This window comes from Symphalangus syndactylus, chromosome 6 (genome assembly GCF_028878055.3).
Source record: "Symphalangus syndactylus isolate Jambi chromosome 6, NHGRI_mSymSyn1-v2.1_pri, whole genome shotgun sequence".
In the NCBI taxonomy this organism is placed as follows: domain Eukaryota; kingdom Metazoa; phylum Chordata; class Mammalia; order Primates; family Hylobatidae; genus Symphalangus; species Symphalangus syndactylus.
Window position 1 is genome coordinate 119569635 of NC_072428.2, and position 13496 is coordinate 119583130.

The 13496-nt window shown below is 43.1% G+C and overlaps 1 protein-coding gene across 15 annotated transcripts in view; it reads left to right on the forward strand.

The window, feature by feature from the left end:
• NRF1 (nuclear respiratory factor 1) overlaps positions 1 to 13496 on the forward strand; it is a 152186-nt gene that overhangs the window by 118156 nt on the left and 20534 nt on the right. For 13 of the 15 annotated variants that reach the window (XM_055283989.1, XM_055283991.1, XM_063641618.1 and 10 more), the window contains one exon: positions 4157 to 4281. In XM_055283989.1, coding sequence (XP_055139964.1) covers positions 4157 to 4281 — 125 coding nt within the window. Of the gene's footprint in view, positions 1 to 4156; positions 4282 to 11946; positions 13204 to 13496 lie in introns of those variants that run through there. The other 2 variants (XM_055283994.2, XM_063641628.1) reach the window with 1 other exon arrangement.

A 13496-nucleotide genomic window follows, 5' to 3' on the forward strand; every position in this document is an offset into this window, starting at 1 on the left:
TGCTGTAAAATTGGCTGGTCATATATTTATGTATTCTTTTTCTTTTTTTTCTCCGACATAGGTAATTAATAAAATTTCCAGGCCGGGTGCGGTGGCTCATGCCTGTAATCCCAGCACTTTGGGAGGCCGAGGCGGGTGGATCACCTGAGGTCGGGAGTTCAAGACCAGCCTGGCCAACATGGAGAAACCCCGTCTCTACTAAAAATACAAAATTAGCCGGGCGTGGTGGTGCATGCCTGTAATCCCAGCTAGTCGGGAGGCTGAGGCAGGAGAATCGCTTGAACCTGGGAGGCAGAGGTTGCGGTGAGCCAAGATCGTGCCATTGCACTCCAGCCTGGGCAACAAGAGCGAAACTCTATCTCAAAAAAAAAAAAAAAAAAAAAAATTCCCAGTGGTTGGTAGTAGTGTTTATTAACATAAATTTCTTAGCAAAATATTAAAAATTAAGGGCCTAGGTACTAAAAAATATTCATTAAAGTCTCCTAATAAATACTTAAAAGCACTTTAAAATTAAATTCTATCATGAAAAATGTAAAGAACAGCCTTAGTAGTAATTCCAGATCAAGTGTCTCCTATTGAAAAGACAGTCCTTTCCCTATTGAATGATGTTGGCACCCTTGTCAAAAACCATGTGACCATATAGGTGAAGGTTTATTTCTAAGCTCTCAATTTTATTCCACTGGTCTATATGTTTGTCTTTATGTCAGTACTATACTGTTTTGATTACTACAGCTTTGTGTTAAGTTTTGAAATCAGAAGTGTGAGTGGTGGTGCTGGGAAAACTGGATATCTACATGCAAAAGAATGAAGTTGGACCTTTACCTAACACCATGTATAAAAATTAACTCAAAGTGGTTCCATGACCTACAACTATAAAACTCTTTGAAGACAACATGGGGCAAAACTTCATGACATTGGATTTGCCAGTAATTTCTTGGATATGGCAAAGGAAAAATAGACAAATTGGACTTTATGAAAATTATTAAAATGTGTGCATCAAAAGACTATCAGTAGAGGAAAAAGGCAAGCCACAGAATGGGAGAAAATATTTGCAAATCGTATCTGATAAGGGATTGATATCCAGAATATATAGGGAATGTCTAAAACTCAACAACAAAAACTGTATTCAAAAATGGGCAAAGGTCTTGAATAGACATTTCTCCAAAGAAGATATGCAGATGGCCAATAAGCACAGGAAAAGATGTGCAACATCACTAATCCAAACTACAATGAGCTATCACCTCACACCCATTAAGATGGCCACAATCCAAAAAAACAAAATAGCAAGTGTTGGTGAGGATGTGGAGAAATTGGAACCCTTGTGCACTGTTGGTGGGAATGTAAAATGACATAGCCACTGTGGAAAACAATATGATAATTCATCAAAAAATTTAAAATGGGACTACCATATGTTGCAGCAAATCCACTTCTGGGTGTATATACCAAAGAATTGAAAGCAGGATCTCAGAGAAATATTTGTATGCCCATGTTCACAGCAGCATTATTCACAATAGCTAAAACATGGGAGCAACCAAGTGTTCATCAACAGATGAATGGATAAACAAAATGTGGTATATACACACAATGGAATATTATTTGGCCTTTAAAAGGAAGGAAATTCTGACAACTGCTACGATGTGGATGAATCTTGAGCGCATTCTGCCAAGTGAAATAAGCCAGACACAAAAGGACAAATACTGTGTGGTTGTATTTCTGTGAGATAGAGTAGTAAAAATCATAGAGACAAAAAATAACTCAAAATGGATCTAAGACCTAAAACTATCAAACTCTTAGAAGAAAACATGGGGGCAAAATGTAATGACATTGGATTTGCCCATGATTTCTTAGATATGACAACAAAGATATGACACACCTATAGTTCCAGCTATTTGCATCAGGAGGCTGAAGCAGGATTGCATGAGCCTGGGAATTTAAGACCAGCCTGGGCAGCATAGCAAGATCCCGTCTCTAAAAAATAAAAACAAAAACGAAAAAATCATTGAGGCAGAAAGTAGAATGGTGGTTGCCAGGGGCTAGGGAGATGGTAGAATAGGAAGTTTAATGGTCCAGATTTCCAGTTTTACAAGATGAAGAGAGTTGTGGAGATGAATGGTGGTGATGGCTGCACAGCATTCTGAGTGTATTTAACTCACTGAACTGCACACTTAAGTGTTAAGAATGTAAATTTTATGTTCTGTGCATTTTACCACAACAAAATAATTTTTAAAACTACAGTACAATCCTAATTATTATCTTTTTTTTTTTTTTTTTTTTTTGAGACAGTTTCACTCTTGTTGCCCAGGCTGGAGTGCAATGGCATGATATCGGCTGACCGCAATCTCTGCCTCCCAGGTTCAAGCAATTCTCCTGCGTCAGCCTCCTGAGTAGCTGGGATTACAGGCATGCACCACCACACCTGGCTAATTTTGTATTTTCACTAGAGACGGGGTTTCTCCATGTTGGTCAGGCTGGTCTCGAACTCCCGACCTCAGGTGATCCGCCCTCCTCGGCTTCCCAAAGAGCTAGGATTACAGGCGTGAGCCACCCTGCCTGGCCTTATCTTATCTTTTTGAAGTTGTATTTAAGATTAGAAGGAAATAATTATGATATTTAAAATTTTCTTTTATACTTAATAGAGTTTGCTCAAACTTTCTATAAAAGCACGTATATTGCTTTTATTATCAGAAAAAGATAACTGTTAAAAAGCAAGGCAAATTAGTAAGAAGAGGAAATTTTTCTATTTGATGACACTTTTCTCTCCATTCGGTTTCTTTTCCTGCTTCCTAAAATCCTTACAGTGACCAAGAAGTCTTTTGCAGGGGAATTACTGTATCTGTTGTTTTACTTGTGTGCTGACTGTCTTAGGTAAAGGAGACTGTATTGAGTTTGGTACATGTTGCTTTGCCCACAGTCCTAACATGTTTACTCCAATTAGTCCCTGTCCCCTTACCCACCTCCACTTACGGCTTGTGCTTACAAGACCACTGCCATGTTACAGCAAAGCCTGCAGCTCCAGAGCAAAGCTGACTCAACTGGCTTATTTGTCCACTTCTGCTAAACTAAATGGCACCACCATCTCCATTCTGTGCCTACTGGAATTTGATAGCCCCTCAGTAACTGCAAATTGACACCTGATACTTTACCAGAAGGGATAATGAATTTGCCTGTTTTTTCACATTTTTACATCTCTGAAATTTGGAGGGCAAATTATAATCTTACAATTGTCAAGAATTTTTCTTCCTTACTGGCCCATGAAATAATAGTATGTCTTACAGTTTGTAGCATCATAGAATCAAGAAAAATGGGTATTTATGCACATAGTAAAAGCATATAGCAAGGAAAAAAAAGAAAAATGGGACACACTGCTAAAATAGTACTTGATATAAACAAATGGTTAATGTCTTCCTATTCTACAGACATTTGTGCTATGTAGGGAGGTTTATTATTTTGTTGTAATTATAGAGGCAAACTGTATTTATACAGTTTGGACTTGTAGTGATAATTTTAAACTTTAAGTCTTTGTTTTAGCCCTGCCTGGATATACAGTGAGTCAAAGGGAAGAGTTGGACTTTTCAGGATATTAATCAGCCATTACCCTGTATTTGAAAAGCATGACTATAAATCAAATTAATATTTAGTATTAATTGAAGAGCGAGTCCAGGTTGCTGCTGACTCCTCATATTATCATTCATCCTTGGCTATAAAAGGACAGTCTCAGATGGTCTGCCTTGTGTTACTGTAAGGAGAAAAGAGAAAAGGAAAACCTTGTGATTGACAACCAAAATGGCTTTTGCATTGTGAATATGGATCAGAGCTTCCACTATGGCTTGCAAGCACTCAACTGATATTGATAAGGAAGAAACTGATAATGAGTGCCTTTTGTCCTCAAACACTCATTACTGAGGTTCAAAGAAACTCTCACCGTTAGCTTTATAGCTGTGTAAGACTTGAGATTTTTCTAGCCATTAATATTATTTCAAAATTACTCTTGGCTTTATCTGTTAGCACTGTTATCACGTATTTGCTGGTAAGATCACAACCATGGAGTCAGTAGAAAGACCCAAGGAAGGCGTTGAAAGGATGGTTTGTCTTGGCTGCAGTGCTGTTCCTCTATTCATCTTACACATCCCCCTCTCTCCTGTTCCTGTGCCCGCAGCGAAGCTGCCGCCCATGCTGTCGCCACCCTGGCTGAGGCCACCTTACAAGGTGGAGGACAGATCGTCTTGTCTGGGGAAACCGCAGCAGCCGTTGGAGCACTTACTGGAGTCCAAGATGCTAATGGTAAGAGAGCATAAATATTTTATTAAATTTCTTCCCTGTTTCCACTTAAACCTTCCTGACATGACTGGCAACAAAGCCTTCAGAAAGAGTTTGAGCTTCGATTTTTTTTTCTTCATTGGTAGACATTTCATGCCTAGGAATATTCTAGGAGCCTGTGATTCCTTTCACTAGTAGGAGACATGGGGGTTCCTGAAGGAAAATGCCATGATAATGGCTACCTAATTGAATTGTTACTTAAAAAGTGATTATCTTGTTGTGGCAGACTTGCTGAGAGGCACCTTAAAATTTGCTGTGAGCCACATTTTGTCTTTACTCTCTCATCGGATAGGGTAGATCAATGTCCTTTACTGTAGCAGAGACTCTCTCATGGGCAGGACCATCGTGCAAAGTTCTGACTACATCAAGAAAGGCGCCATGTCTCACCTGTGCTCGGGGTCAGGCAGCAGGCTGTGATGCCGGTGCCTCTCTGATTGGTACTGTGGTTCTGCTTCCTGTTATATGTAGCCTCACGAAGGACCTCTGGATTTAGCCAATTACATGCCCCTACCCTGTGCTTCTTCCCCAGCTCTTTGACTTCCTGGACATTGGTGAATATCCTGAATAAGCAAAAGGGATAAAATTCATAGAAATATGGTGGCAAAAATATACAACTTCAGCCCAGTTCTTTGGGTCCACATTGGTAAGGAGTCAGTTGGCAAGACAAGCTGCCCAAGGAAGTGCCTCAGAAGTCTGGGTGAAAGAGGAGGGCTAGATCTGTTCTGTGAGACCCTATGTGATTGTTATATTTTTAAATAATATATAATTAAGCAGGACAAATTAAATACTCCATGGCTTTGGGGAAATTGTTGCTTTAAGGTACTGGAATGGGGCTGGGCATGGTGGCTCATGCCTATTAATCCCAGCACTTTGAGAAGCCAAAGTGGGTGGATCACCTGAGGTCAGGAGTTCAAGACCAGCCTGGCCAACATGGCAAAACCCAGTCCATGGTGGTGTGCGAGGCTGAGGCAAGAAAATCGCTTGAACCTGTGAGGCGGAGGTTGCAGTGACCTGAGATTGCGCCACTGCACTCCAGCCTGGGTGACAGAATGAGACTCCGTCTCAAAAAAAAAAAAAAAAAAAAAAAAAACCAATCCTGGAATGAGGATAGATAAATAACATACTTTCATCATGTAGGCAGAAGGTTCCTTAATGGCATTAGTGGCAGGAAGAAAAGTACCTGGCACTTTGTTTATGGTAGGCCCCTAAGAACCGAATGCTCTGTTAGTTGGAAAAGTCTTTGAAGAGAGACATAGTGCTGCGTACTCCTTTGGAATAGGAGGAAACAAAGTACCTCTGTCCCCCCAGAGAAGAATAACATAGGAAATGCAAAGAGCCATCATGGCTTCTGAGAATCATTTCCCAAAGATGCCAAACAAATTCAATTCTAAAACTATAGCCTACTTTTTCTGTAGGGAAAGAGGCTTTCGTGAACTTATCTAAATCTAGACAGAATTGATCTCAACCAGAATGCTGCAGGACAAAGGACATCTTATAGCCACACATGTTCAGGATGAAATGGACCATGGTTGGAATTAAGGAAAACCTCTCTCTCCAGCTAGAATCCTACTTCTATTTTTTTACCTTTTTCTGTTCCTCATCAGAGCCCTAAGGCACCCTGAGCAAAGGGTAGGATATCTGGCTTATGTGGCATTCATGTGAAGTGTGATTGCTCTTATTCACTATGGAACTGCTAAAAATAACTTCCCATGTGGGTTCAGTAGGAAACTTTATTATCCATTCCAATTGACTTGACCTGTCTGGGAGAGAACAGACTGCTTTATAGTTCTGGCTCCTCCCCAGCATCACCTTTTCAGATGGATGAATTTATAGGTAAATCCAAGGACCCTCTGGCTCTCGGCCAAGTAGAACCGTTCAGCCGTACAATAAAGTTGAACCACACCCGCTACTATTGATTACTGGAAGCTGCCTCTTTTCAGTAGCATTGGGTTGTGTGAATCATTTGGTGTGATTTCATGTTGTTGGCTACATTTGTGATCTGGGAAAATTCTGGTTCACATCCTAAAAGCCAGTAGTTCCCCCAAAGCAGGCCATCCTCAGTCTGTAGCTGCCAGTACTTGCTGAACTCAGGCCTTGAGAGTTGGAAGTTATCTCTTTCTGAATGCAGCATTTCTGTATCAAATCAGACCCTTGAGTTGTGCCGTATCCCAGCAGTTTTAGGCAAAGGCCAATCATTTCATCTGTCCTTGGGAATCCAAAGAATGAATCTCATATTGGATATGATCCAAGTAACTTTGATAATCCTCTTGTCTTCTAACATTTTTGCCCACATTGCTATAGTATTTACTTTGGGATTGGAACCAGATTTTTCCCTCTTAATCAGCAATTTTGATATCTGGCTAGACTTTTAGAGGTTCTCTTTTTCATCATTCTTTTGGATTCTGTCCTGTTGCCAGAGTTTGTCGCTTCTTTTTGTTCTTTTTTTTTTCTTTTTTTTGAGACAGAGTCTTGCTCTGTCACCCAGGCTGGAGTGCAGTGGCACAATCTCAGCTCATTGCAACTTCTGCTTCCCGGAAGTTCCAATGATTCTCCTGCCTCAGCCTCCCGAGTAGCTGGGATTACAGACGTGCCACACCATGCCCAGATAACTTTTGTGTTTTTAATAGAGATAGGCCATGACTGGTCTTGAACTCTGGCCTCAGGTGATCCACCCACCTCAGCCTCCCAAAGTACTGGGAATACAGGCGTGAGCCACCGTGCCCAGCCTATGTTTGTCACTTCTGGGCAGACAAGCTTATGGTATCTGCCAGTAGGTCACATTTTTTTTAATCTTTTTTCTTTTTTTAATAGAAATGAGGCCTCTCCATATTGCTCTGGCTGGTCTCAAACTCTTGGGCTCGAGTGATCCTCCCACTTCGGCCTCTCAAAGTGCTGGGATTAGAGGCATGAGCCACCACACCCTGGCCAGGCCAAGTTTTTTTAATCAGAAAGAGTTTATTATCAGGAAGAACCAGATGATAGCAGAACAAGGTGCTGTTTGTTGACATAGAATTAACTTGGAAACAGATACTACTTAGGGGAAAACATGTATCCCATATTTCAGAGTATGGTTTAAATCAAAATTGGAATAGCAGATGACTCTTCTGAGAGCAATTTGGATATTGTTCAGTCCTGAAGTAGAAAGAGTTTGTGGGATGGAACTAGCAGGGATAGAGGACCACTGCATGTGGAGCCTGATGAATTCCATAACCATTGGGAAGTGGCGGGGGCAGGTGAGGTTATGAAGCAATATCCTAGGGGATGGTGTTTTTCAAGTTAAGAGATAATGACCCATAGGCCAGGCACAGTAGCTCATGCCTGTAATCCCAGCGCTTTGGGAGGCCGAGGTGGGAGGATTGCTTGTGTCCAGGAGTCCAAGACCAACCTGAACAACATAGTAAGACCCCATCTCTACAAAAAATTTTAAAAATTAGCCAGGAGTGGTGGTGCACACCTGTAGTCCCAGCTACTTGGGAGCCTGAGATGGGAGGACTGCTAGAGCCCAGGAAGTCAAAGCTGCAGTGAGCCATGATCACACCACTGCACTCCAGTCTGGGTGAGAGATCGAGACCCTGTCTCAAAAAAAAAGAGCCAGGCTCAGTGGGTCACACCTGTAATCTCACTACTTTGGGAGGCCAAGGTGGGTGGATGACCTGAGGTCAGGAGTTTGAGACCAGCCTGACCAACATGGTGAAACCCCGTTTCTACTAAAACACAAAAAATTAGACAGGCGTGGTGGCAACACCTGTAATCCCAGCTAATCGGGAGTTTGAGGCACGAGAATCACTTGAACCCAGGAGATGGAGGTTGCAGTGAGCCGAGATCATGCCACTGTGCTCCAGCCTGGGTGACAGAGCAAGACTCTGTCTTGAAAAAAAAAAAAAAAAAGATAATGACCCATGCAAGCCAGAAATTTAAATTCTGGATCACCAAAGCAGACCTGATGAAGACATTGCACCGAGCACCTGTACACCCTGAAGACTTCTTCTTTCTGGACATCTACCCCACACTACCCCGACACTAAAGGAACTACCCAAGCACTCACATTACTTTATTTCTATGTTCTCTGTCTTTTTCAATAGAGTCTTTGGTCTCTTAGGATGGAGTTTCATGGTTCGGTTCAATATAAAGATTTTCACAGATGCCTTTTCATTTAGATGTAGGTAGAATTGCCTAAGGCTGGTGAAGTCTACCAGATTAATTTCTTCCTTTACTTGTTTGTTTGTTTTGAGACAGGGTCTCACTCTGTCACTTAGGCTGGTTCACTGCAGCCTTGACCTCAGGCTAAAGCTATCCTCCCACCTCAGCCTACTGAGACGCTGGGACCACAGGTGCGCACTGCCACACCAGGCTAATTTTTTTAATTATATTTTTTGTAGATATGGAATCTCCCTTTGTTACCCAGGCTGGTCCCAAACTCCTGGGCTCAAAATGATCCTCCCACCTTAGTCTCCCAAAGTGTTAGGATTATAGGCGTGAGCCACTACACCCAGCCCTTCATTTTTTGAACACAGTTATCTCAATACTCTTTTCATCTTATACACCTTAATGTAAGAAGTGATACAGTTCAGCCCATTTGTTTTTCTTCACTCTGCCTTCCTCTCTGCTGGTCCCCAGAACCCCCTGTGTTCCAGGACTCCTGACCTCCAGGACTGACAGATACAGGCATTCACTCAGACTTGAGGAGCTCTTTGCTGAGTGCCTCTCACCTCTCACCCAGACCTTAACACCCATTGTTGGCAAGCCTCAGAAAACCAGGCCTATAGACCTTTCTCTTCCTTCCTATTGCAGCAAACGTAATGAAAGAGAAGGATTATATTGGCACTTGGCCACCTCAGAAACACTCTTCTGTCTGAGATCTTATCGCAGATTCATACAGCTATCTTTCATTCCTGAAAAGTAGATGGGGGAAAACAAAATAGATTAACAAGTTCGTAAGTATTGGTTGGTGCAAAAGTAATTGTGGAGTTTTTTTGCCATTAGAAGTAATAGCAAATTTGAAGTTGGTGCAGTTACTTTCACACCAACCTAATAAGCCTCTTAGCAGAAGTGCTAAGAAAGCATCAGCATTTTTTAATATAGCTGACACTTTTCCTAATGATGCCACAAGAAAAAGAGGATGTAGCATTTGCTGGTTTGGAGTGAGGTTTTTTGGGGTTTTGTCCTTTGGGGTTTTTTTGTTTGTTTGTTTGTTTTTGAGACGGAGTTTCACTCTTGTTGTCCAGGCTGGAGTGCAGTGGCTCAATCTCAGCTCACCGCAACCTCTGCCTCCTAGGTTCAAGTGATTCTCCTGCCTCAGCCTCCCGAGTAGCTGGGATTACAGGCATGTGCCACCACACCCAGCTAATTTTGTATTTTCGGTAGAGACAGGGTTTCTCCATGTTGGTCAGGCTGGTCTCGAACTCCCGACCTCAGATGATCTGCCCGCCTCAGCCTCCCAGAGTTCCAGACCAGCCTGGGCAACATGGTGAAACCCCGTCTCTACTAAAAATACAAAAATTAGCCAGGCATGGTGGTGGGCATCTGTAATCCCAGCTACTCAGGAGGCTGAGTCAGGAGAATTGCTTGAATCCAGGAGGCAGAGGTTGCAGTGAGCTGAGATTGCACCATTGCACTCCAGCCTGGGCAACAAAGCGAGACTCTGTCTCAAACAAACAAAAGGTTCATCTTTTAAATTTGAAAAAACTTTCATTCAAAATTCCAAAGAGTGTTTTGGGAATATGAACTTTATACTGATTTTAAAGTTCATTTGAAAGAATAAAACCTGCCGTGCGTGGTGGCTCACGCCTGTAATCCCAGCACTTTGGGAGGCTGAGGCGGGTGGATCATGAGGTCAGGAGATCGAGACCATCCTGGCTAACACAGTGAAACCCCGTCTCTACTCAAAACACAAAAAATTAGCAGGGCGCGGTGGCGGGCACCTGTAGTCCCAGCTACTCGGGAGGCTGAGGCAGGAGAATGGCTTGAACCCGGGAAGCGGAGTTTGCAGTGATCCGAGATTGCGCCACTGCACTCCAGCCTGGGTATAGAGCAAGACTCCGTCTCAAGAAAAAAAAAAGAAAAGAAAACCTTATCTTAGCCATTTTTTATCCTACCAAGCCTTTCAACAGAACCACTAATAAACTGTAAAATTGACTCAAGTTTTCTCCTCTGCTTCTACCCCAGCTTTCCCCAGGTTCAGGGTTATAGGGAGTTTTCATCACAGAGATGGACCAGGTGAGGGAAGCAAGTGTTCTTGCACTTTGAAATTTCACTTTTTCCTGTATTTTCTTTTGATTTTTTTTCAATTTCATTTTTTGTAATAAAGATGTTAGTGGAGGCCCGACATAGTAGTTCACGCCTATAATCCTAACACTTTGGAAGGTTGAGGCAGGTGGATTGCTTGAGCTTAGGAGTTCAAGACCAGCCTGGGCAACATGGTGAAACCCTGTTTCTACAAAAAATATAAAAATTAGCCCAGCACGGTGGCTCATGCCTATAGTCACAGCTACTCAAGAGGCTAAGGCGAAAGGATTCCTTGAGCCCAGGAGGTCGAGGCTGCAGTGAGCCAAGATCGTGCCACTGCACTCCAGCCGGGATGACAGAGTGAGACTCCATTTCAAAAAAGAAAAAAAAAAAAAGCTGTTAGCAGGGCATACTCCACTTATGGAGCTCTCTGACCTAGAACATCAACATACTTCTCAGCTGTTGACCTTGCATTCTGTCTCTCAATCCTGTTGTATCATTATTTTATTCATTTAACAAAATTTATATAATGCTTACTATGTATAAGCATTCTAAGTGTTTTACATGCATTATATTTAAAACGCATGATAACTTTATGAGTAAACACTGTTAAACTGATTTAACACGTAGGGAAGCTGAGACACAGAAAGTTTCAGTAACTTAAACCAAGTTCACATAGAGAGTGGCAGACAATTCAGGCAATTTGTTTCCAAACCACTATACTACACTGTCTCCCTTTGATGTGAGCTCTGGGTTCCTGCCTAGACTTCACAAATACATACAGGGTGATAACCATTGTTGAACAAATAAATTTGGAAATGTCAAACCTTTCCCCACCCCTGCGAGAGGCTGCTTGCCTTAGTCTAGTTTAGCCACAGCACCCATCTGCCCAGCTGTTCTGAGGGCTGTAGGGGTGCCCTGGAGGTTCATGCTGCTGAGTGCCCCAGGCTCAGCAGCCCTCCCTCTGCACACACACAGGCTTGCCTTTGCTGGCCAGAGGAGCCGACAGGTCTGTATGCTTCTCTGGTTGCAGAACTCATCATTGGCTGGCTGTCAGCCTTAAACATTTTCAGTAAGCAGAGTACTTTGCAATTAGTGAATGTGTCATCTTGATTGGAGTTGAGTGGTGGGCTACAGGTGCTATTTAGAACCAGGGAAACTAAGGGGAAGTAGATGATGTTCAGAAGGAAGGAACCCCAGCAGACGAGTTGTTTCCTCAGCTCCTAGAAGCCTCTGCTCAAGCCTTCCTGCTGCCCTTCAGTTTAGGCCAGGACTCTTTCAGCCTTCCCACCTGTCTCTAACAAAGTTGAGACCAAGGTGGTAGGGCTGTGGAGCCTGGGGAAAGGGTCAGGGGCGTGTTCATTTTTGCCTGGAGCGAGTTTATTGGCTTATTTGTTTCCCCAGCTCCTCACCGGGTCTTCCACCTGGCTCTGCCTACAGCCCTTGCTTGGGGTCCCCCAGAGATTTTGAAGAGCACATCTGTCTCCGCTGGTCAGCACTGAAGACTCAGAAACCACCCACTACCTATGCTGCCCTGGTTAAGACTAGGGGTCTCAACCCTCCCTCCTCATGTTCTGAATGAAGAGAAATGGACTGGAGGGCTGTTTAAAAATTAAAGCTGCTGGGTGCGGTGGCTCACGCCTGTAATCCCAGCACTTTGGGATGCCGACGCAGGCGGATCACAAGGTCAGGAGTTTGAGACCAGCCTGGCCAATATGGTGAAACCCCATCTCTACTAAAAATACAAAATTTAGCCGGGCGTGGTGGCACACGCCTGTAGTCCCAGCTACTTGGGAGGCTGAGGCAAGAGAATCGCTTGAACCCGGGAGGCAGAGGTTGCGGTGAGCCAAGATTGCGCCACTGCACTCCAGCCAGGCTGACAGAGTGAGACTCCCTAGTAAATAAAAAATAAAAATAAAATAAAATAAAAATGAAAATTAAAGCTGATGACAAGGCATTGTCATTACACTTAGAGAAGGAGCAGCCCTTTGCATGTATCTTCAGGGTAGCGTGTCCCACATTCTGGGCTGGTCCTGGCAACACTCTTGCTGCTGAGGTTCCAGCTTAAGACTTCAACGTCATATTTTCTGAAACTATAAGACCACTGGGTGCGGTGGCTCACGCCTGTAATCCCAGCACTTTGGGAGGCCGAGGCAGACGGATCACGAGGTCAGGAGATCGAGACCATCCTGGCTAATACGGTGAAACCCCGTCTCTACTAAAAAAATACAAATATTAGCCATGCATGGTGGTGGGCACCTATAGTCCCAGCTACTTGGGAGGCTGAGGCAGGAGAATGGCGTGAACCCGGGAGGCGGAGCTTGCAGTGAGCCAAGATGGCGCCACTGCACTCCAGCCTGGGCGACAGAGCGAGACTCTGTCTCAAAAAAAAAATAAAATACAATAAAAAATAAAAAAATAAAATTATAAGACCCCACTCTGCCTTACTGTGCTGTAAAACAAATGTACATTTTATTATGCATTCCAACTGCCAAGTTAAATTAATGTAGACATTTCTTTAGGGAAAAACGTTCTATCTTTTTACACTAAACAATCTTCACCTTTTCACATCCCTGTTTTCTTTGACCTTATTAAAAACTTTTTAAAATATGTATGTTTTCCCGGCAGAATTTAGTCTCAACTATGCTCATTAGAATTTTTTTTTTTTTTGAGACAGAGTCTTATTCTGTCTCACCCAGGCTGGAGTGCAGTGGCACAATCTCGGCTCACTGCAACCTCCACCTCCTGGGTTCAAGCGATTCTCCTGCCTCAGCCTCCTGAGAGAGCCCAGCTAATTTTTTATATTTTTGGTAGAGATGGGGTTTCACCATGTTGGCCAGGCTGGTCTCGAACTCCTGACCTCAAATGATCCTGCCTCCCAAAGTGCTGGGATTTCAGGCATGAGCCATCATGCCCAGCCCAATAGGATATTCTTAACCTGGGGTCTATGGACC